Source organism: Ahaetulla prasina, chromosome 1 (genome assembly GCF_028640845.1).
Source record: "Ahaetulla prasina isolate Xishuangbanna chromosome 1, ASM2864084v1, whole genome shotgun sequence".
In the NCBI taxonomy this organism is placed as follows: Eukaryota; Metazoa; Chordata; class Lepidosauria; order Squamata; family Colubridae; genus Ahaetulla; species Ahaetulla prasina.
Genome location: NC_080539.1, coordinates 360,398,220 through 360,421,697, shown reverse-complemented (window position 1 = coordinate 360,421,697; position 23,478 = coordinate 360,398,220). Strand labels below are relative to the sequence as shown.

Here is a 23,478-nt window from a genome sequence, read left to right as displayed (position 1 = left end):
TGGGCCTCCGGCTGATGTTGTGCAATGCCCGGTCCGTGGTGAACAAAGCCCCCCTCGTTTGTGACCTTATACAGGGGGGTTCCGCGGACCTTATGGGCATTACGGAGACCTGGTTGGGCACTGAAGGGGGCGTGCCCCTGGTTGAGTTGTGCCCGCCGGGTTTCCGTGCATTCCATCAGCCGAGGGCCCAGGGTAGGGGTGGGGGGGTGGCGGTTGTGATTAGAGAGAGTCTAGAGCCGAGGGAGACCACTGTACCTCAGATTGCCGGGTGCGAATCCCTCTTTGTGAGATGGGGTCATAGGTGTCAGATGGGTATGCTGATCACGTACCTGGCTCCTTGCTGCGTGACAGCTGCCCTGCCCGAGCTCCTGGAGGTGCTGGCTGGGGTGGCAGTTGAGACCCCCCGACTTTTAGTCATGGGGACTTTAACTGCCATCGTCCGGCTCGTCATCGACAGCAGCTCGGGAGTTCATGGCTTCCATGACGGCCTTGGACATGACCCAAGTAGTTGATGGCCCTACTCACATTGGGGTTGCCACCCTGGACCTGATTTTCGTCTCTGGTCAGTGGTTGAGAGATCTGGACTTAAAGGAATTAGTCATTGAACCTTTGTCATGGTCAGATCACTCTCTTCTTCGCCTGGACTTTCTGACCGCCATTCACCACCGCAGGGAGACGGAGCCGACACGTTGGTTCCCTCCCAGGCGCCTGATGGACCGGATGGGTTCGGACGGAGCTTGGGCCATTTCCTGAGGTCTGGCTCACGGCTCGACTGAGGAACTTGTTGCGGCCTGGGAACAGGCGCGGCGGGGCCTTGGACCGTGTCGTGCCTTTGCGGCCTCTGACCCGGCGCGGGTCCCAACCGGCTCCTTGGTTCTCCGAGGAGCTGAGAGGATGAAGCGCGGAGAAGACGCCTGGAGAGTCTCTGGAGGTCTAGCCGTTCGAAGCTGATCGGACACTAGTGAAGTCCTATACTAGGACTTACCTAGTGGCATTGAGGAAGCGAGGCGTAGCTACGCCTCCTCCCTCATTGCATCGGCAGATAACCGCCCAGCCGCCCTGTTTGGGTGACTCGCTCCCTCCTACACCAGGGGCGGGATGACCCGTTGCAGGGGCGTGCTGAGGAGTTTAACGGTTATCTATACGATAAAATCGTTCAGCTTCGGGATGGTCTGGACCAAGATTGCAGTAATCTGGCGAGATGCGAGGCGGTCTTGGTGACATTGTGTGGGATGAGTTTGACCCTGTGGCTCCGAGGACATGGACAGGTTGTTGGGTAGGTTGAATGCCACCACGTGTTTACTGGACCCGTGCCCCTCTTGGCTGGTGCTGGCCACTCGAGAGGTGACACGAGGCTGGCTCAAGCGATTCGACTGCTTCTTTGGTGGAGGTGTCTTCCGGCCGCCTTGAAAGAGGCGGTGGTGAGGCCCCTCCTTAAGAAGCCTTCCTGGACCCGGCTGTTTTAGGTAATTATCGTCCGGTCTCCAACCTTCGCTTGGCGAAGGTTGTAGAAATATGGTGGCATATCAATTTCCCTTACACCTGGATGAAACTGTCTATCTAGACCCGTTCCAGTCCGGTTTCGGCCGGTTACAGCACGGAGCGGCTTTGGTCGCGTTGGTGGATGATCTCTGGAGGGCCAGGGACAGGGGTTGCTCCTCTGCCCTGGTCCTATTAGACCTCTCAGCGGCTTTCGATACCATCGACCATGGTATCCTGCTGCGCCGGTTGGAGGATTGGGAGTGGGAGGCACCGTTTATCGGTGGTTCTCCTCCTATCTCTCCGACCGGTCGCAGTCGATGTTGACGGGGGCAGAGGTCGGCCCGGGCGCCTCACTTGTGGGGTGCCGCGGGGTCGATCCTCTCGCCTTCTGTTCTTTATCTACATGAAGCCGCTGGGTGAGATCATCAGTGGTTTCGGTGTGAAGTACCAGCTGTATGCGGATGACACCCAGCTGTACTTTTCTACACCGGACCACCCCAACGAAGCTATCGAAGTGCTGTCCCGGTGCCTGGAGGCCGTATGGGTCTGGATGGGGAGAAATAGGCTCAAGCTCAATCCCTCCAAGACAGAGTGGCTGTGGGTGCCGGCATCCCGATACAGTCAGCTAAATCCGCGGCTGACCATCGGTGGCGAGTCATTGGCCCCGATGGAAAGGGTCCGCAACTTAGGCGTCCTCCTGGATGAACGGCTGTCTCTAGAAGACCATTTGACGTCCGTCTCCAGGAGAGCGTTCTACCAGGTTCGCCTGGTGCGCCAGTTGCGCCCCTTTCTGGACCGGGATGCCCTATGCACGGTCACTCATGCACTCGTGACATCTCGCCTGATTACTGCAATGCTCTCTACATGGGGCTCCTTGAAGGGCATCCGGAGGCTGCAGTTAGTCCAGAATGCGGCTGCGGGTGATAGATGGAGCCCCGTGGCTCCGTATAACACCATCCTGCGCAGGCTGCACTGGCTACCTGTGGCTTTCGGGTGCGCTTCAAGGTTTTGGTGACCACCTTTAAAGCGCCCATGGCATTGGGCCGGGTTACTTACGGGACCGCCTACTGCTACCGAATATCTCTCACCGACCCGTGCGCTCTCACAGAGAGGGTCTCCTCAGGGTGCCGTCGGCGCGGCAATGTCGTCTGGCGACACCCAGGGGAAGGGCCTTCTCTGTGGGGGCCCCCACCCTCTGGAATGAACTACCCCCCGGACTTCGTCAGCTCTCGGGCCTCCGGACCTTCCGCTGGCTTAAAACGTATTTATTTAATTGTGCAGGGCTGAGCTAGATTTTAAATTATTGGTTTTAAATTGGGTTTTACTTGATATTTTAATTCTAAATTTACGGGCTTCTTAGAATCAGTTTTTTAATTGTTTTATATTGTATTTATATGTTTTTTAAATGCCTGTACACCGCCCTGAGTCCTTCGGGAGATAGGGCGGTATATAAATTTGAATAAATAAATAAATAAATAAATAGACATTGTTGTAATACAGGTAGTTCTTGACTTACGACCACAATTGATCCCAAAATTTCTGTTGTTCAGTGAGACATCTGTTAAGTGAGTTTTCCCCCATTTCGTGCCACAATTGCTAAGTGAATCGCTGCAGTTGATAACTTAGTAACACAGTTGTTACTAAGAATCTGTTGTTACACAGAATCTGGCTCTCCCCCCATTGATTTTGCTTGTCAGAAGGTCACAAAAGGGGATCCCATGATCTTGCGACACAGCAACTATCATAAGTATGAACCAGTTGCCAAGCATCTGAATTTTGATTCCAGGATCGTGGGGCTGCCACAAAAGTCGTAAGTGTGAAAAGTAGTCCTAAGTCACTTTTTTCAGTGCCGTTGTAACTTTGAACGGTCACTAAATGAACGGTTGTAAGTTGAGGACTACCTGTACACACACACTGTTCCAAGTGATGCAAATTTTTGAAAGTGATGACTTGAGATTCTGTCCATTCCTATTGTGCCCAGTGACTTTTCCAGATCTTTTGGCATACCAACAGAAGTTGCAGTTGTTTTTATTTTTTCAAGGGTAAATAATAATAAATATTGTTGCTATTGGCTTGAATCAATCTACTGGAGGGTGTGATTCAATCTCAGTAATTTTAAGAAGTGTGGACTGCGAGTCAAGGAATTCTGGGAGTTGAAGTCCATATGTCTTAAAGTTACTGAGGTTGAGAAACATTGCATTGGAGGATAAAGGCCTCTTCATTAAAGTTTATGGATGCAATCTATCAGTACTTTGTTGGTTCAATGTGGGCCGGTAGACAGATTGCTTTAAAAACATCCAGTGAAAACCCAACCTATTCAGGACAGTTTGTTCATTGGTGAACCTATCAGCCATCTGAGTGATGGTTTCCTCCATCTAAGTTTAGTTGTGAAGAGCAACATCCCATTAAAAGGGACAGTCACAATCACAACCAGGCACACAACACGCCAGATCACAGTCTTTCGCATTTCATGGTGAAGTGCTGTTGTTTGGTTCAGATTAGAGCAATTATTTCTAAAGTTACAGTTTACACATAAAGGTTAGTAGAGAGGTGGATGGTGCTACCCGTAACTTCCAGTTTTTGGTTTAACTCAGCTTGAATTTGACCCACCTGAATTTGAAAGAGAACTGCTTTGCCAAATTTTGTGAGTAAATTGTTTGAATTTAAATTGTTTGAAAACAATTTACTCTAAATATCTGTTTAGGTTGAAGTTTATGAACGAATGGAAAACATGTTACTTAGATATATACAGAAGAATTTTTAGACTGCATGAGGTTTTTGGATGAACCTACATGAATTTCAGAAATCTTGGAACTGATCCATGTGTTGTATCTCTTTTCTTATTTTACATGCTTCATGTGTACAGAATTACATGGAGAATTGCATGGAATGAAAAATGAATTACTCATTTGGAACATTAGAAAGAAAAAAACTATTTGACAATTGTGAGATATAATATAGCATAACAGAACAATTGAAATAAGCATTGGAAGGAACTTAAAAATCTATTCAACCAACCCAATAGGTATATAGTTTTGAGATCCCAGCTGTCATGGCATTTATTTCCTAATTTTAGAATAGAATAGAATTTTTATTGGCCAAGTGTGATTGGACACACAAGGAATTTGTCTTGGTGCATATGCTCTCAGTGTACATAAAAGAAAAGATACGTTCACCAAGCTACAACATTTACAACACAATTGATGGTCAATATATCAATATAAATCATAAGGATTGCCAGCAACAAGTTATAGTCATACAGTCATAAGTGGAAAGAGATTGGTGATGGGAACTATGAGAAAATTAATAGTAGTGCAGATTCAGTAAATAGTTTGACAGTGTTGATGGAATTATTTGTTTAGCAGAGTGATGGCCTTTGGGAAAAAACTGTTCTTGTGTCTAGTTGTTCTGGTGTGCAGTGCTCTATAGCGTCGTTTTGAGGGTAGGAGTTGAAACAGTTTATGTCCAGGATGCGAGGGGTCTGTAAATATTTTCAAGGCCCTCTTCTTGATTCGTGCAGTATACAGGTCCTCAATGGAAGGCAGGTTGGTAGCAATTATTTTTTCTGCAGTTCTAATTATCCTCTGAAGTCTGTGTTTTTCTTGTTGGGTTGCAGAACCGAACCAGACAGTTATAGAGGTGCAAATGACAGACTCAATAATTCCTCTGTAGAACTGAATCAGCAGCTCCTTGGGCAGTTTGAGCTTACTGAGTTGGCGCAGAAAGAACATTCTTTGTTGTCCTTTTTTAATGATGTTTTTGATGTTAGCTGTCCATTTTAGATCTTGTGATATGATAGAACCTAGAAATTTGAAGGTTTCTATATTGTGAGAGGTGGAAGTATGAAATTCTAGACATCTAATTGATTATTACCTGATGCAACTTATTTCTTCATGTTCTTTGGTAATGACTAGAGCAAAATACACATTTTTGAATCATGTGATCATTCCGTTTTGTGTTGCTTTTCTTTCCCCCATTAGAACACGTTGGAAGAAAAACTGAAGTCTCCAGGTAGTAAAATTAAAGAATACGAAGGTAAGTGATAACAATGTGGCTGACCTAATATAGGATTTTCTCCACTTTTATTTATTTTATTTATTTATTTTGTCGAGTACATATTAGATAATATATATAAGTATAAGCATGAATTGAATACATAAAATGAATACAATTAAAGGGAACATTAGGACAGGGACGGTAGGCACGCTGGTGCTCTTATGCACACCCCTTACTCCTCTTAGAAATGGGGTGAGGTAGACAGTCAGGTTAAAGTTTTGGGGATTTTGGGATGAGACCACAGAGTCTGGTAGTGCATTCCAGGCATTAACAACTCTGCTACTGAAGTCATATTTTCTGCAATTGAGTTTGGAGAGGTTCACTTTAAGTTTGTATCTATTGTGTGGTTGTGTATTGTTGCGGTTGAAGCTGAAGTAGTCATTGACAGGTAGGACATTGTAGCAGATGATTTTATGAGCTATGCTCAAGTCATACTGAAGGTGGCGTAGTTCTAAATTTTCTAAACCCAGAATTTCAAGTCTGGTGGCATAGGGTTTAACTTCCAGATTAAACAACTTTCCACTCATCCTTAAGTTGGCAGAAAACAGAATAGAATTACTATAAGTCAGGGGTGTCAAACTCAAGACCTGGGGGCCGGATGTGGCCTGCAGTGTGCTAAATCTGGGCCATGGGGCTGCCCTGGAAACAGCGAATTGACCCATGGTGCCTCTGCCAGCGAAAACGGAGTTCGGGAGGACTGCGTGCAGCCCTCTAGTGCTCCATTTTTGGCTGCGATGGCCTCCTGAAGCTCTCTGCCAGCGAAAACAGAGCCTGGGAGAGCCACGCGCGAGCTGCAGGGTGCCGAGCTGGCCACGCCCACCCCAGCAACACCCACTCATCCCCCTGAGGTCAAACACAATCCTTATGTGGCCCGCAATGAAATCAAGTTTGACATCCCTGCTACAAGTAATAGTTAACGCAGTATTTCTCAACCTTGGCAACTTTAAAATGTGTGGAGTTCAAGCCTTGAAGTCCACACATCTTATAGTTGCCAGGGTTGAGAAATACTGATTTAACAGTTTTGTTGCTTTCCATCTTTCTTAATGTCACCAGATAATGGGAGACTGTCCGCAGTTCACAACTTGCAATGTGAGATGGCCATGGATTGCTGGTCAGTTTTGGCAAGTGGCCGAAGTTGTTAATCTTGCTTTACTGCCCACAGCAAAGCAAGAGAATACAGGGTTAGCTGTAGACCTGCTGCAGGCCTTCTCTACATCCGCACTGAACTTTATGTCAAAATTTGCCAGTTTAGCAAAAGCACTTAAACTTATATACTGCTTCACAGTACTTCACAGCCCTCTCTAAGTGGTTTACAGAGTCAGCATATTGCCCCCAACAATCGGGGTCCTCATTTTACTGACCTCGGGAGGATGAAAGGCTGAGTCAACCTTGAGTCAGCTCACAACAAACTCCAGGTTGTGAGCAGAATTTGCCTGTCATACTATATTCTAATCACTGTGCCACTAAGTGTACTGACTGATCTCTAAAAACTCTAAAGTGGCAAGTTTATATAGATGCCTTTCTGCTTTACCAATGTTGGAGAAATATCTATCCGGTTCAGTTCCAAGCTTGGAGAAAGACACTGGAAACATGGAGGCTGATTGGAAAGATGGTTTAATGAAGAAGCAGAACCACATGGGTTCTGGGCAGCTGCCCACCTGGAGTTGAGAGCGAAGGGTTTTTTCTTTCAGGTTTTGCACTTGAGCTTCCTGTTCCTGTGCAAGAGCATGTAGTCTATTGGCTGTTGTCAGACTTCCATGGGGTCATGTAGGGGTTATGTAGTGGTCATAGCTGGCTCTATAGGCAAAGTACAAATCCTAGGTGTTTGTCTGAGCTAAATTTGGTTGAAGTTTGTGAGGGTGATGCAGTGAAGGGGCTTGTGCTGGGCAATTCCTAGTGTGGCTTAATGGCTTTTTCCTGTCTTGGATCTTGGGTAATGGCTGCTTCTAATTATCCTATCTTGAATGGATTACCAAATCTACATTTCCAAAAACTGCTGATTTGCTTTCTGTCTCCAAGAGCATGTTTCTCCATTTCTCCTTGAGGGAAATATAATATTCTGCCTTTTTAATAGTTCCCAGAATATTTAATTATTCTGGAGGGGTGTGTGTGCTGATTTTCTACACCAGGTTTTCAGGAGAGTATTGGTTTAGCACTCGTTCTGAAATCCTAACCTCTGCCAGCCTGTTTTAATAGATAAACTTGCCGCTAGGCAGTTTTAAAAGGGCATGTAGCCCATGTCCATTTACTTTGGTGTTCTTCGGCATTACTTAGCACTACCTGGTGTTCTTTCAAAACTCAACAGTTTTGAAAAAGCTGTTTAATGACATGGGCTGGGGATCAGCTGAAGGCATCATGAATGACATGGTAAAGGAACTTATAGCATGGGTAAGATGCGAGAAGGGGAAGGTCTTTTTAGTGCCAACATGTGTGGGCGTAAGCTGGGCGAAGCCATCTATAGTGGGCCCCATGTTAGCCTGCATTGCCAATAGATGGAATGCTGGGAACAAGTAGTTCAGCAACAATGGATTCTACTTTTGTGACCCTATGCCTTGCACGTATGTATAAGAGGAAGTGAAATACCATTTGGGTAACATAGTATTTTCCTTTTTCTTTTTAGACAAAATAGCAGCGCTTCAGCGGCAGATAGAACAAGAACATGTCAATGTTAGACATGAAAGGTAACAAACAGAACTTTGCTTGTTGCTGGAATTCACAGGCTAAAAAGGTTGTAGAAAAAATGCTTTTAAAAGGCTCTGATGATCCCAGCTGAGCTACGCAATCATCAGAGGCTTTTTTTTACTTTTAAAAGCATTTTTCGGCCAAAGAAAAAATGCTTTTAAAAGTTTAAAAAAATGGCTCTGATGATCGTGTGGCTCAGCTGGGCATCGGGGGGGGGGAGGGATTTTTTCTACCGGTTCTCCGAACCACCCGCCACCATCGCTACTGGATCAGGCGATCCGGTCCAAACCAGGAGCATTTCACCCCTGGCGGAGCCTCCCACCACCTTCGCTACCGGTTCGCCTGATTCAGGGCGAACTAGTAGCAACCCACCACTGGTATAAGAGATGGAAACAATTCTACGGTCCGTGTCTCTGTGATATGGGTATGGAGGGACATCATTTGTCAAGAGACCTGTTATCACAGGCAACTGTACGGTCCAATCAATAGACTCTAATGAACCCTCTGAGGAGTGTTTATGGGGTTGGAACAAAAGAGTCAAGAGGATATCTGCAATGACATAATCTGGCCCACAGCACGGCTGAAGAACTAGTTGTGGCCTGAGAACAGGCCGCGGCTGGAGCTTTGGACCGTGTCGTGCCTTTGCGGCCTCTGACCCGGCGCAGATCTCAGCCGGCCCCTTGGTTCTCCGAGGGGCTGAGGGAGATGAAACGTTGGAGAAGACGCCTAGAGAGTACCTGGAGGTCCAGTCGTTCCGAAGCTGATCGGACACTAGTTAGGTCTTATTCTAAGACCTACCTAGTGGCAATGAGGGAGGCGAAGCGTTCTTACGCTTCCACCCTCATTGCGTCGGCAGATAACCGCCCGGCTGCCCTGTTTCGGGTGACCCGCTCTCTCTTTCATCAGGAGGTGCGGGATGACCCTTTGCAGGGACGTGCCGAGGAGTTTATTGGTTATCTATACGATAAAATCGCTCAGCTCTGGGATGGTCTGGACCGAAATTGGGATGATCCAAGTGAGAGGGCGGAGCCACATCTTGTCGAGATTGTTTGGGATGAGTTTGATCTTGTGACTCCCGAGGACGTGGACAGGTTGTTGGGGAGGCTCCATGCCACTACATGTTTACTGGACGCGTGCCCTTCCTGGTTGGTGCTGGCCACACAGGAGGTGACACGAGGCTGGCTCCAGGGGATTATCAACGCTTCTTTGTTGGAAGGGGTTTTCCCTGCCGCCTTGAAAGAGGCGGTGGTGAGACCCCTCCTCAAGAAGCCTTCCCTGGACCCAGCTATTTTGGGTAATTATCGTCCGGTCTCCAACCTTCGCTTTGTTGTGAAGGTTGTAGAAAGTGCTGTGGCGCAGCAGCTGCCCCAATACTTGGATGAAGCTGTCTATTTAGACCCGTTCCAGTCCGGCTTCCAACCCGGAGACAGCTTTGGTCACGTTGGTGGATGATCTCTGGAGGGCCAGAGACAGGGGTTATTCCTCTGCCCTGGTCCTGTTAGATCTCTCAGCGGTTTTTGATACCATTGATCATGGTATCTTGCTGCACCGGTTGGGGGGATTGGGAGTGGGAGGCACCGTTTATCGGTGGTTCTCCTCCTATCTCTCTGACCGGTCGCAGACGGTGTTGACAGGGGGGCAGAGGTCGGCCGCAAGGCGCCTCACTTGTGGGGTGCTGCAGGGGTCGATTCTCTCGCCCCTCCTGTTCAACATCTATATGAAGCCGCTGGGTGAGATCATCAGTGGCTTTGGGGTGAGATACCAGCTGTACGCTGACGACACTCAGCTGTACTTCTCCACCCCGGGCCACCCCAACGAAGCTGTTGAAGTGCTGTCCCGGTGTTTGGAAGCCGTACGGGTCTGGATGGGGAGGAACAGGCTCAAGCTCAATCCCTCCAAGACGGAGTGGCTGTGGATGCCGGCACCCCGATTCAGTCAGCTGCAGCCGCGGCTGACTGTTGGAGGCGAGTTATTGGCCCCAAAGGAAAGGGTGCGCAACTTGGGTGTTCTCCTGGATGAACGGCTGTCGTTTGAAGATCATTTGACGGCCGTCTCCAGGAGGGCTTTTCACCAGGTTCGCCTGGTTTGCCAGTTGCGCCCCTTCCTTGATCGGGATGCCTTATGCACAGTCACTCATGCTCTTGTCACCTCTCGCTTGGATTATTGCAATGCTCTCTACATGGGGCTCCCCTTGAAGTGCACTCGGAGGCTTCAGTTAGTCCAGAATGCAGCTGCGCGGGTGATAGAGGGAGCTCCACGTAGCTCCCATATAACACCACTCCTGCGCAGACTGCACTGGCTGCCTGTGGTCTCTCGGGTGCACTTTAAGGTTTTGGTTACTACCTTTAAAGCGCTCCATGGCTTAGGGCCTGGGTACTTACGGGACCGCCTACTGTTACCTCATGCCTCCCACCGACCCGTACGCTCACACAGAGAGGGACTTCTCAGGGTGCCGTCCGCCAAACAATGTCGGCTGGCAGCCCCCAGGGGAAGATCCTTCTCTGTGGGGGCTCCTACCCTCTGGAACGAACTTCCCCCTGGTTTACGCCAAATATCTGACCTTTGGACTTTTCGCCGCGAATTGAAAACGTATTTATTTACTCACGCGGGGCTGGCTTAAATTTTGTTGTATTTTTAAATCTATATTTTATATTTCTAAATTTTATATGAATTTTAATGGGTTTTTAGAATTTTAAATGTTTTAAAGTTTTCGGCCAATTGTATAATAAGTTTTTTTAATTTTGTTTTAATTGTATATTGTATTGTTTGGGTTTTTATTCTGGCTGTACACCGCCCTGAGTCCTTCGGGAGAAGGGTGGTATAGAAATCTAATAAATAATAATAATAAAAATAATAATAATCAGTGCCTTGTCTCTGAACTCTTCCTTTCTCTTCTAGAGATGAATATGAGAACAGAATCATGAACTTACAATATCAAATTGGAAGCCAGCAGCAGAAAAAGCATCCCATTGAAAATATCTTAGAAGATGGAGCTATCGTGTCCTGGGCGTGTGTGATTTTGTTCCTTTTCATCTGCTATGTCAAATGTTGCAGGTAAGAGCAGTAGCGTTGCCATTCAAGAAGTCCTGGAATAAACTGCGGACACGGCGGCAGCTTAAAATCAGAGTACTGCTTGCGGGAAAGGAAACACTACTCCTTCTTACTTGCCTATTTGAAATATAAACATCTTTGTCAAGCACCGGGTTTGTTTCCCAACAGAGATATATTTTTATTTTATTTTTTATTTTTTTTAACTTTCCTAAATTGTTGAAAGCTGTACTTTAAATGTATTATTTAGAGCCACGGGTGCACAGTGGTTAGAATGCAGCACTGCAGGCTACTTCTGCTGACTGCCGGCTGCCTGTAATTCGGCAGTTCGAATCTCACCAGGCTCAAGGTTGACTCAGCCTTCCATCCTTCCGAGGTCGGTAAAATGAGGACCCAGATTGTTGTTGGGGGCAATAGGATGACTCTGTAAACCGCTTAGAAAGGGCTGTAAGAGCACTGTGAAGCGGTATATAAGTCTAAGTGCTACTGCTATTGCTATTATGGTTGGTCACATAGTCAGCCACATGTTTGGCCTGGATTTGGCATTTTTATCCACCTATTGCAGATCCCTCGCATCCTGGACATAAACTGTTTCAACTCCTACCCTCAAAACGACACTATAGAGCACTGCACACCAGAACAACTAGACACAAGAACAGTTTTTTCCCGAAGGCCATCACTCTGCTAAACAAATAATTCCCTCAACACTGTCAGACTATTTACTGAATCTGCACTACTATTAATCGTTTCATAGTTCCCATCACCAATCTCTTTCCACTTATGACTGTATGACTATAACTTGTTGCTGGCAATCCTTATGATTTATATTGATATATTGATCATCAATTGTGTTGTAAATGTTGTACCTTGATGAACGTATCTTTTCTTTTATGTACACTGAGAGCATATGCACCAAGACAAATTCCTTGTGTGTCCAATCACACTTGGCCAATAAAATTCTATTCTATTCTATTCTATTCTATTCTATCAAGTCCTGACTTGGGATAGGCAGATGCGGAGGCCTGATGGTTTTATGTCCTGATTGTAAGCTGTTCTGAGAAAAGCTGCCTTTTGCAATTGACTGGTGGTGATTTTCTCAATGCCGATGGTGTTCAAGGGGTGCTTCAACCAAATACAGAGAGCACCAAAGACCCCGAACTACAAATATTCTCCTTTAATGATGCTCCAGTTGTTTTGGGATTGCTGCCAAGATTCCTATTACAGGTAGTCCTTCACTTACAGCAGTTTGTTTAGTGACTGTTCAAAGTTACAATAGCATTGAAAAAAATTGACTTACTTTCACACTTACAACCATTGAAGCATCCCTGATCAAAATTCAGTCACTTGGCAACTGACTTGTATTTATGACGGTTCCAGTGTCCTGGGGTCATGTGATCAACTTCTGCAACCTTCTGACAAGCAAAGTCAGTGTGGAAACCAGATTCATTTCACAATTGTGGCACTAACTTCACAACTGAAGTGATTCACTTAACAACCGTGACAAGAAAGGCCGTAAAATGGGGCAGCATTCACTTAACAAATGAAATTTTGGGCTCCATTGCGGTCATAAGTTGAGAACTACCTGTATTAACAGTACTCTATCTTTGCTTTCGTTTGCCACAGTTTCTCTATTTCTATTTGCAGGTCTTTGTATTTTGTCACCTTCTCTGTTCTTTCTCTTCTATTCTGCTGTCTCCAGGTACTGCCACATCCACTATCTGAACTTTGTTTTTCTTATCAACAATTGTTAACAATTGTTAAGTTTAATTGTGATGGCTAACCTTTCGCGGACCGAGTATCCAAAGCGCGCATTCATGCATGCGCTAATGCATGGGTGCGTGCCTGAACTCCCAATGCGTGTGCAGCCCCCACAAGCCCCCACCCTCCACACATGTGCACGCAGGCCCCCCGCATGCGCCCCATCCCCACGCATGCACGGCAGAGACTCGAAGACCAGCTGGCTGGCGGGAGGCACACACACATGCGCAGCAGAGCTGAACTGGGGTGATGGTTCGCATGCCCACAGAGAGAGGGCACTGTGTGCCACTGGTTCGTCATCACGGGTCTAGCATGTTATGTGGCAGGTGCCTGTTTGAATTCTTAAGTCCCAGAGCACTTTAGCTTCTTCATTTTCTGTTACTATGATTATAAACACAGCAATGTGAAATCACACTTTCCCAGTTCTTTAGCTGGCAAATTGTGTTCTTCTCAAGAACCAAGACAATCATAATATATCGGCATAACTTAAGTGTGGATCTAAGCAGTGTGGCCTGTTGTAATTGACAAATAGAAATGTTGTCAATGCACAGATTTTGTTATTATCATTATTTTTTATAATATACTAATATTTCAAGTAAACCACAACCTGTGAAATAAAAATACAATAATACTTACCTATATAACTGTGTCCTCATCTTTAAGGCAGAGGTTTGTTGTCTAGGAACTATCCACAATAAATCTCGATTTAACCCTTCTCAAATATTCGGCAACCTTGAATCATTTGTTTCTTCAAAATAGGATCTACTAAAATTGGATTGGGTATCCAGCCATTGTGTAGTATGAGCTAAGATTCATGAACATGGTTTAATTTGTTTGGATAAAAGTCATTCTCTTATAGTTAAGGATAATATCCCAAACCTTCCTTTGGTGAAAGCTATTTCTTCCCATTTCTCTTGTATCTCTAAATTACAGTTATTATAATTAATGGCATGCATAAGGGGTATTTTGGCAAGCAATTTTCCTAATCCAATGAGGCTTTTGCATAATTCTCCCAATTGTGTGCTTAATTAGTTCTCCCATGCTTCTATGCAGTGGTAGGTTTCAAATTTTTTTACTACTAGTTCTGTGGGTGTGGCTTAATGGGTGTTGCCTGACTTGGTGGGTGTGGCTTGGTGGGCGTGGCAGGGGAAGGATACTGTAAAATCTCCATTCCCTCCCCACTCCAGGGGAAAGATACTGTAAAATCTCCATTCCCTCCCCAATCCAGGGGAAGATTACTGCAAAAGCCACATTTCCTCCCCATCAGCTGGGACTTGGGAGGTAGATAATAGATGGGGGCGGGGCCAGACAGAATTTTTACTACCAGTTCTCCAAATTACTCAAAATTTCCACTACTGGGTCTCCAGAACTGGTCAGAACCTGTTGAAACCCATCTCTGCTTCTATGCCCCTCCATGGAAGCTTCAGTCAAACTAACAATTTACAATTCTTCCATATGGTATTACGTTTAAAACTTATAAAATGCAACAAAACTCCACAATGTCCTTCTCATCCCATCACATGGCACCATCTACTTCACCAGCAACTATCACATCCACTCCATAGGCCTTCAGAAGACTTCCATAATACTAACAAGGATAGCGATAGCACTTAAACTTACATACTGCTCCATAGTGCTTTACATCACTTTCCAAGTGCTTTACAAATATCAGCATATTCTAACAATCTGGGTCCTCATTTTACCAAGGAGATGAGGTCCAGAGACCTCATCACCAGGAGAGCTCAGCCCCAAATCTGAAAATTAAGAGATCCATTGGAGGTCTGGGCTAGATCAACCAGAAAGATCTCCTGAAGAGATCAGTGACACAAGCATGGCAGGTTTTCTAGACTTCAATTCCCAGATTTCCCCACCCAGCATGAGTTAGTCCACAAGTCTTAAAATTGCCAAGTTTGGAGACCCCTAGACCCCTAGGTAAAAAGAGTTGAACAAAATCCCATTCTGAAGTGGCTCAGGCAAATACTTCCCTAATTCACAGAACAATAAGGACGAGGAGGAAGTACAGCAGAATCCAATTTGCAAGGTTCTGTTATTCTAATTGATCTTAATAAAAGCAGTTCAGCCTTATGTGCAACTGATTTCTTGGCTTGGTCTACCCTGTTGGGTGTACAATTTTGACGTAAAAGATGGAGCTTGCATTGTGAGTTATATGGTTCAGGACCATGAGTACTTGGGACTACATGTATAAACCTTTCCAAAAACAGAAAAGTCTGGATAACAAGTTAATTGTGCTTTAATTTACATTCAGGAGCTGGAAATCTAAATTGGATAAATTAAAATTAAAATGCAAACTGAATATTTGCTACCTGTGACTTATTTATTTTTAAGCAAGTGAGCAGCCAAACAAAAAAAGAGAAACAGCTAAATAAGTGCAAGTAGTCCCTGATTTACAAAAAATTATTTAGCAACTGTTTGACGTTAGAACAGCACGGAAAAAAGTAACTTACAACTGGTCCTTGCACTTACAACTGCTGCAGCATGATCAAAATTTGGGAGCTTGGGAACCAGCATGTATTTATTGTGGGTTGCAATCAGAGATGGGTTTCAGCAGGTTCTGACCAGTTTTGGACAACTGGTAGTGGAAATTTTGAGTAGTTCAGAGAACCGGTAGTAAAAATTCTGTCTGGCCCCACCCCTATCTATTATTTACCTCCCAAGTCCCAGCTGATGGGGAGGAAATGTGGAATTTGCAGTAACCTTCCCCTGGATTGGGGAGGGAATCGAGATTTTACAGTATCCTTCCCCTGCCACGCCCACCAAGCCACACCCACCAAGTCATGCCACATCCACCAAGCCACACCCACAGAGCCGGTAGTAAAAAAAAAATTGAAACCCACCACTGGTTGCAATGTCCTGGAGTCCATGTGATTGCCATTTGCAATTTTCCCAGCCGGCTTATGACAAGCAAAGTCAAGGCAGAGAGCTGGATTCACTTAATGACTGAATGATTCATTTAACAACTGCAGTGATTTGCTCAAAAACCATGGCAAAAATGGTCCTAAAAGAGCAACTCACAACAACTTAGCAATGTAGATTCTGGTCCCAGTTGGGGCCGTAAGTCGAAGGCTACCTCTAGCTGTGTTGTGTAGTTCAGGCCTGAAGCCATCCGAGGTGGTCAAAAAAGCTAAGGTGGGATCCATGAGCTCACAGATGTCAATGTAACCTTTTTACATTTGTTTTGTTTATGGCACATCTAGAAAACAGACAGGAAAGCCTCAATTGAGTATTCATAGCCACCATCTTTTTTTTTTTAATTCCCCCACTGGGTGACCCAGGAGACAGAGGTGGTTCAGCCGGTTCGGACCAGTTCACCTGAACTGGTAGTGGAAATCGCAGGTGGGCCTGCCCACCCGCCCCAGCTCTATGCTATCCTATTTAGGCATGTTTTTGAGGCTGGGCGCATGCGTAGAAGGTACGAAGGATCAAAGCACATGTGCGGAAGGCAGGAGTGCGCACGAAGCGAGCATGTGTGCGCTGGGCGAACCGGTAGTAACATAATGTGAAACCCATCACTGCCGGGAGACCTCTTGCTTATCAATGGGGCTATGATCCCTCTGACTGTGGTGTTACTCCCCAACCATCCTTCAGTAAGCAGAAAACAATGCCATACAAAAAATAGTGAGATGGGCGGCATATTAATTCTATTTATGTATTTGATTTTGTTTATCCCACCCCTATTATTGTTTATGAATAACTCAAGGTGGAGAATATTCCTAATACAGGTAGCCCTTGGCTTACAACAGTTCACTTAGTGACCGTTCAAAATTATAATGGCACTGAAAAAAGTGACTTATGATCATTGTTCACATTTATGACTGTTGCAACATCCCCATGGTCACGTGAATTGCATTCAGATGTTTGACAACTGATTCACATTTACGACGGTTGCAGTGTCCCCAGGGTCATGTGATCCCTTTTGCGACCTTCTGGCGTGCAAAGTCAGTGGGGAAATGACATTCCCTTAACAACCAGTTGTTATTAATTTAACAACTGCAGTGATCTGCTTAAGAAATGTGGCAAGAAAAGTCATAAAATGGGAGAAACTCAATTAACAAAGGTTTCACTTCACAATCTAAATTTTGGACTCAGTTCTGGTCATAACTTGAGGACTACCTGTACTACAGGACTACCTGTACTCCTTTCTCCTTCTATTTTCCCCACAGCAACACCACTGTGAGGTAGATTAGACTGGGAGAGAGTGACTGTCCCAAAGTCACCCAGCCAGCTTTCAGGCTTAAGGTGGGACTAGAACTCACACTCTCCTGGTTTCTACCTAGTGTCGTGTCCCATTCCTCCACTGACGGCCGGGTCAGGGAAATCCGAATCAGGCGTGCCTCTGCAGCTCTGCCAAAGTCCTAGCAAAGTCCTCAGGGCAGGCAGGAGACCAGAAAGTGACTTCAGCAAGATATGTTTAGACTTTGCCTGACTCAGAGAATGCCAGAAAGCAGGTCCTTTATATAGGCCATGGGGTGTGGCTCCATGACTCAGCACTTATCCAGGCCTGCCCCTCCCTTCCTTCTGACGCCGCCGCCTATCAATTCTTCTGAAGCGAGGGTCACTCCAGTCGGCAGCTGTTGGTAATTGACCTCCCTCAGGCTCACATGCTGTGGGGGAGGGGGAGGGGTCTAGTTGCTCCGTTTGCCTGGGCATGGAGCCAGGGCTGGGGCCGGGAGGCATACTAGGACATTCCTCAGCGTTCGGAAGCAGATAAGAAGGCCCCGGCTGCGGTGAGAGCGGGCAAGACACAACACCTAGAACCAGAGGTGGAATTCAGCCGGTATTGTCCAGTTCGGGCGAACCGGTAGTGGTAACTGCAGGAGGCTCCGCCCACCCACCCGGATGTAATGCGCAAGCAAAGAGCATGTGCGTGCACTCACATTTGTGATCTGGTAGGGAAGGTAAGTGAATCTTACCTCTGCTTAAAACCTTAACCACTTGTCCAAACCGACATAAACAAACAAACAAACAATTAAATAAAGGCACAAGGTTCTCCCTGTCTGCTGCCAATCCTTTCTTCCTCCTTTCGCAATCACTATAGTCCCTGACTTTGTCCCCCACCCCACCCTGTAATAAAGCCCCCACAGATCTTGCCCACTGGATGATGACTTTGGATGGCACCAGTGGTGAAATCCAATTTTTTTTACTACCGGTTCTGTGGGTGTGGCTTGGTGGGTGTGGTGTGGCTTGGTGGATGTGCTTGGTGGGCGTGGCACGGGAAGGATACTGCAAAATCTCCATTCCCACCAGAGGCAGGTTTCAGCTGGTTCTGACTAGTTCCAGAGAACCGGTAGCGGAAATTTTGAGTAGTTCGGAGAATTGGTAGTAAAAATTCTGACTGGCCCCACCCCCATCTATTCTCTGCCTCTCAAGTCCCAGCTGATCGGGAGGAAATGGGGATTTTGCAATATCCTTCCCCCAGGAGTGGGTGGGAATGGAGATTTTACAGTATCCTTCCCTTGCCACACCCACCAAGCCGCACCCACTAAGCCATGCCCCGCCCACCAAGCCACACCCACAGAACCGGTAGTAAAATAATTTGAAACCCACCACTGATTCCCACCCTACTCTGGGGCCAGCCAGAGGTGGTATTCGCCGGTTCACCGAACTACTCAAAATTTCCGCTACTGGTTCTCCAGAACCTGCTGGATTTCACCCCTGGATGGCACCAGGGAGAACATTTCTTTGAACACTGCAGCAGCTAAGGATGTTTTAGGCTTGTCCCTCTCCTGGAAGGAAGACAGGCCCAGACTGGAGGGGGAAGGGGACTCATTAAATGCAAGTGGGGACGCAGCAAAAGTATGAGCAGGGAGGTTTCGATATAAAATACCGGCTGCTCTGTGTTGATCTGACCTTTCTGCCAAATCCTGAAACTCTTGGAAAGGAAGCCCCGATGAGGTAAGCACTTGAAGAGAGGAGGGCCCTCCGAAGCACACAATTGCAACAAACCTCCAAGGCCTTGGAGTGGCAAGGGCAGAGTGTCTTTGCTGGCTTCCAAAGATCTTCCGTTGCCATGGGTGGAAGAGATATCCCGCTCCTATCTGCAAAAGGAAAGACTGGGAAGGCATGCGCCCTTTGCTTGGGAATCGCCACGGTCCTTTTCCTGTTGTGCTTTGTCGTCTTCCTGATTTTGTACACGCAGGAACGCCACGAAAAGATAATGGTCCACGAGGCTCTGGAAAGCAAAGCTCAGGAAAGGGATGCCATGTGGATACAACTGCTGTCTAGCAATCAGACGCTGATTGAGACAGAACGTCGTCTGGAGACGAAAAGAAAGGCAAACCAAGACCTCAAGTCTACCTTGGCCACCACTAACCAGACTTTGAGAGAAAAGATACGGCTTTTGGAGAAGGCAGAACAGGGAAGCTCCCAGTTACGGGAGCAACTGGGAATTGTGAAGTACAACCTCACAACCATGGAAGGGCACTGGAACTCCTGCCAGGCTGAGCTGGTAAAATATTTTAATAATATTTAAAGGCAAAGTACCTACCTTAATTGTTTTCCTCAAAGAATTCCAATCCCTCAGCTGGGATGCCATCCAGATTGATGGGAATGGCAACTTCCACAATTCACCCTGCAGGATAGTTTGGCTGGGAATTCTGGAAATTGTAGTCTCAGCGGATCGGGAAAGCACGGCATTGGGGAGGGCGGTTCTCATTGTGTGTTTTAGGGTCTTCGCCCACTCTACCCGTCCTTGAATCAGAAAAAAAAAAAAAATTCTACCAGCATGAAATTGTAGTTGATTCTTCTGTTCCCAGCCTTTGTAATCTTCCGATTTTCCTTCAGGATAATGGTGGACAAAGCGTAATAGTTCTTACACATGCTTCAAGGCTGTCCTTGGGGTGGGGTAGGGTGTTAGAGTAAAAGAGAAAACATTGCTTTGCAATTTTGCATTGCAAAACACTGCAACCAGTATTGCTGAGGATAACTTAAGCCTGCTTTACTCATGAGCCAAGGCAAGATAAAAGCAATAATAGGGGAAAAGAGCAGAAAAAGAAGTTTCTGGCCTGCATTACTTTTGTGGTTAGGTGTGAATAAGAAAAGGCCTTCAGATTCTCTGAGGGAATCTCTCAGAAAAATATATGGGTGCAAATCTACAGAGAAGCCAGGGATATCATAATTTACCTCCACGGACACGTTTTATCTCAACCTGGGAGCCTTCTGAAGTTTTTGATCCTAATTCATTCATCCTTTGCCATTTGGTGGGGGATGATGGAAGTGGTTGTTCAAAACATCTGAACAGGGTCGACTTAGTTCCTTCCTTCCTTCCTTTCTTCCTTCCCTTCCTTACTTATTTACTTACTTACTTTTCTGGAACTTACACACAGAAATCCATCAGAAGATAAATAGCTGTAAAGCAAAAGTAACAGTCTTGACAAGGTCACAACAAGCCAGAGTTTCTCAATTGTGACAACTTGAAGAGGTGTGGACTTCAACTCCCAGAATTCCCCAGCCAGCTGTGCTGGCTGGGGAATTCTGGAAATTGTAGTTGATTCTTCTGTTCCCAGCCTTTGTAATCTTCCGATTTTCCTTCAGGATAATGGTGGACAAAGCGTAATAGTTCTTACACATGCTTCAAGGCTGTCCTTGGGGTGGGGTAGAGTGTTAGAGTAAAAGAGAAAACATTGCTTTGCAATTTTGCATTGCAAAACACTGCAACCAGTATTGCTGAGGATAACTTAAGCCTGCTTTACTCATGAGCCAAGGCAAGATAAAGGCAATAATAGGGGAAAAGAGCAGAAAAAGAAGTTTCTGGCCTGCATTACTTTTGTGGTTAGGTATGAATAAGAAAAGGCCTTCAGAACAGTAGTTCATCTCTCAGAAAAATAGATGAATGCAAATCTACAGAGAAGCCAGGGATATCTTAATTTACTTCCACTGACACGTTTTATCTCAACCTGGAAGCCTTCTGAAGTTTTTGATCCTTTGCCATTTGGTGGGGGATGATGGAAGTGGTTGTTCAAAACATCTGAACAGGGTCGACTTAGTTCCTTCCTTCCTTACTTATTTACTTACTTACTTTTCTGGAACTTACACACAGAAATCCATCAGGAGATAAATAGCTGTAAAGCAAAAGTAACAGTCTTGACAAGGTCACAACAAGCTGACACAGAATTGCCTTTAATGCTGGATTCCAAGAATAGTTTTTCTCCAGCTCCTTGTCTGCAGCCCATAGCTCATGTTAGGTTTGGCTGCCAATTTTGGGCAGTACAAGGAATGGTCTCTTGGATCCCCAAACTACCAAAATGCTTTGCACTTTCAACCCCCACCCCAGAGATTTCAAGAAATGAGCCAAAAATATTGATTTGTTCCTGGTGACACCACTGCATCATTGATTAAACCTCCAAGCAATCATCGAAGGCTGGTGGGGGGAAATTGGTGGAAATGTTTGGTGCTCTGGTAATCTAACTGACAGCTGGGGGAAAAAAACATTTATTGTCCTGATAGATAGATCCTACCCCAAATTGTTTAGTCTACTCGGTTTAAAATTTAAGATGAATTGTTTAAGTGCTGTACTGTGGATTTCTAAACATATTGTGCTTGCTGACACGTAACCCCACAATATATCACAGGACAACGCAAATGCACACATAAAAATGGAACTTAGATATGGGAAAGAGGAAAATGGTGGCTTGATTGCTGTTTTTAACAATGAAGGCATATGTGGCAAACGTCAAAGTTGCTGATTCATAACAAGAATTAGTAGAAGTAGCATAAATCACCCTTATAACATTTTAACATAACATAACATAATATAACATAACATAACACAACAACAGAGTTGGAAGGGACCTTGGAGGTCTTCTAGTCCAACCCTCTGGTGGCTCAACAGACTAATGCAGTCTGTTATTAACAGCAGCTGCTTGCAATTACTGCAGGTTCAAGTCCCACCAGGCCCAAGGTTGACTCAGCCTTCCATCCTTTATAAGGTAGGTAAATGAGGCCCCAGATTGTTGGGGGCAATAAGTTGACTTTGTATATAACATACAAATGGATGAAAACTATTGCTTGACATAGTGTAAGCCGCCCTGAGTCTTCGGAGAAGGACTGGATATAAATGCAAATTAAAAAAAAAACCCATGGCTAGGCAGGAAACCCTACACCATATTAGCACAGGAATGTGACTCAACCCCCTTGTTTCTTTAAAGTAGAGACCAGGGAGGTGAGGGACACACAAGCTTTGGGAGAGATTCTCTTCTGTCATTTCTTCTGTGCAGACTAAAAGTTGTCCAGCCTGCTGTGCGGGTCATTGTGCTTCCACAAACCGGGCACAAACCCAGTTTTTCTGGGACATCAATCCATTTCTTGAAAATGCTAAGGATCAAACATGAAACAGACCTGCAAAGTGGATTTTCCCACTGGGGGGCAGGGAGGCCCTACTATTTTCCTGCAATCTCAGTAAATGCAGGCTTTCTGTTGTGAGCTGCGAAGTGGGAGATTTAAGGGCACAGTCTTTTCCATAAAAAAGAGGAAGGGTGTGCCTCAAGAAGGAAAACGGGATACACTTAATGACCCCGTGATTCACTAAGGTCTCAATTGTGGTCATAAATCAAGATTACCTGTCATTCGGGATTCAGGACTCTCTTAAAAAAAGTGTCAGGGAAGTCAGGAAGGTAGCCCTGATTGTGCAATCAGGGCCCTATTGTTTTTAGGAGCACCACAATCTACAACACATGAAAAACCATTTCAGTTGCACAATTGTGACTGCTGTTTTGACTTTTTTGACTACCCTGGCTCCCTGGCTGCCTTGCAGAACACCAATTATCCTCGGTTATTGTATTCTCTTAGAAGACTTGGATACCTAGCACTCCTCCAGTTCTCTTCCTGTCTGTTGCAAAGCCTCCTGGGACTTGTAGTCCAATCCTCTCAAAAGTCAATTTTTTGCCCAACTGTGAAATGAGCATTTGTTTGTTTGCTAATCAAATTTATATCTCTCAGAGCCACCCAGAGTTGGTTCTGAATGAGATGGGCATCACATAAATCTAATACACAGATAAATAACGATAGCCCTGTCCAAAGCCTGTTTTTCCAATTTCCAGCATTATAAGTTGGTTAATCTTTATTTTCATTTCTAGTACAATATTCAAGAAAATATTACGTCTTTCATGGCAACAATCACCCAACAAGCTGCAGAAGGACAGAAACTCAAAGGTGAGGCAAGAAAAGGGATATGTAAGAGATTCCTTCCAGAACTAGACCAATGGAGTGTGAAAACAATCCCGCAAGCATGAACAAACCTTCATCCATCAAAATGAAGAATTTGGCTCTGGGTTTGCTGGCTCCCATTTCTCAAGTCCTCTAAGACATGAGAAAGTTCATTTCTAGTTCTGTCTTCCTGGGCTGGAAATATAAGTCTCGCATTTTGACTTCACATCTTTTATCAGTCATATTTGCTCATAAATGCATAAGTTTTCATGAAGGTGATCATTAGGTATA

General features: G+C 45.5%; 1 protein-coding gene across 3 annotated transcripts in view; it reads left to right on the top strand.

Moving 5' to 3' along the window:
- The window catches only part of LOC131188210 (tropomyosin-like), a 32,231-nt gene that overhangs the window by 4,211 nt on the left and 4,542 nt on the right, over positions 1 to 23,478 (top strand). Inside the window, exons 2-5 of one of the 3 annotated variants that reach the window (XM_058163302.1) lie at positions 5,463 to 5,517; positions 8,159 to 8,219; positions 11,119 to 11,274; positions 23,118 to 23,193. In XM_058163302.1, the coding sequence (XP_058019285.1) occupies positions 5,463 to 5,517; positions 8,159 to 8,219; positions 11,119 to 11,274; positions 23,118 to 23,193 (348 nt within the window). Of the gene's footprint in view, positions 1 to 5,462; positions 5,518 to 8,158; positions 8,220 to 11,118; positions 11,275 to 11,833; positions 13,662 to 18,665; positions 19,493 to 23,117; positions 23,194 to 23,478 lie in introns of those variants that run through there. The other 2 variants (XM_058163303.1, XM_058163304.1) reach the window with 2 other exon arrangements.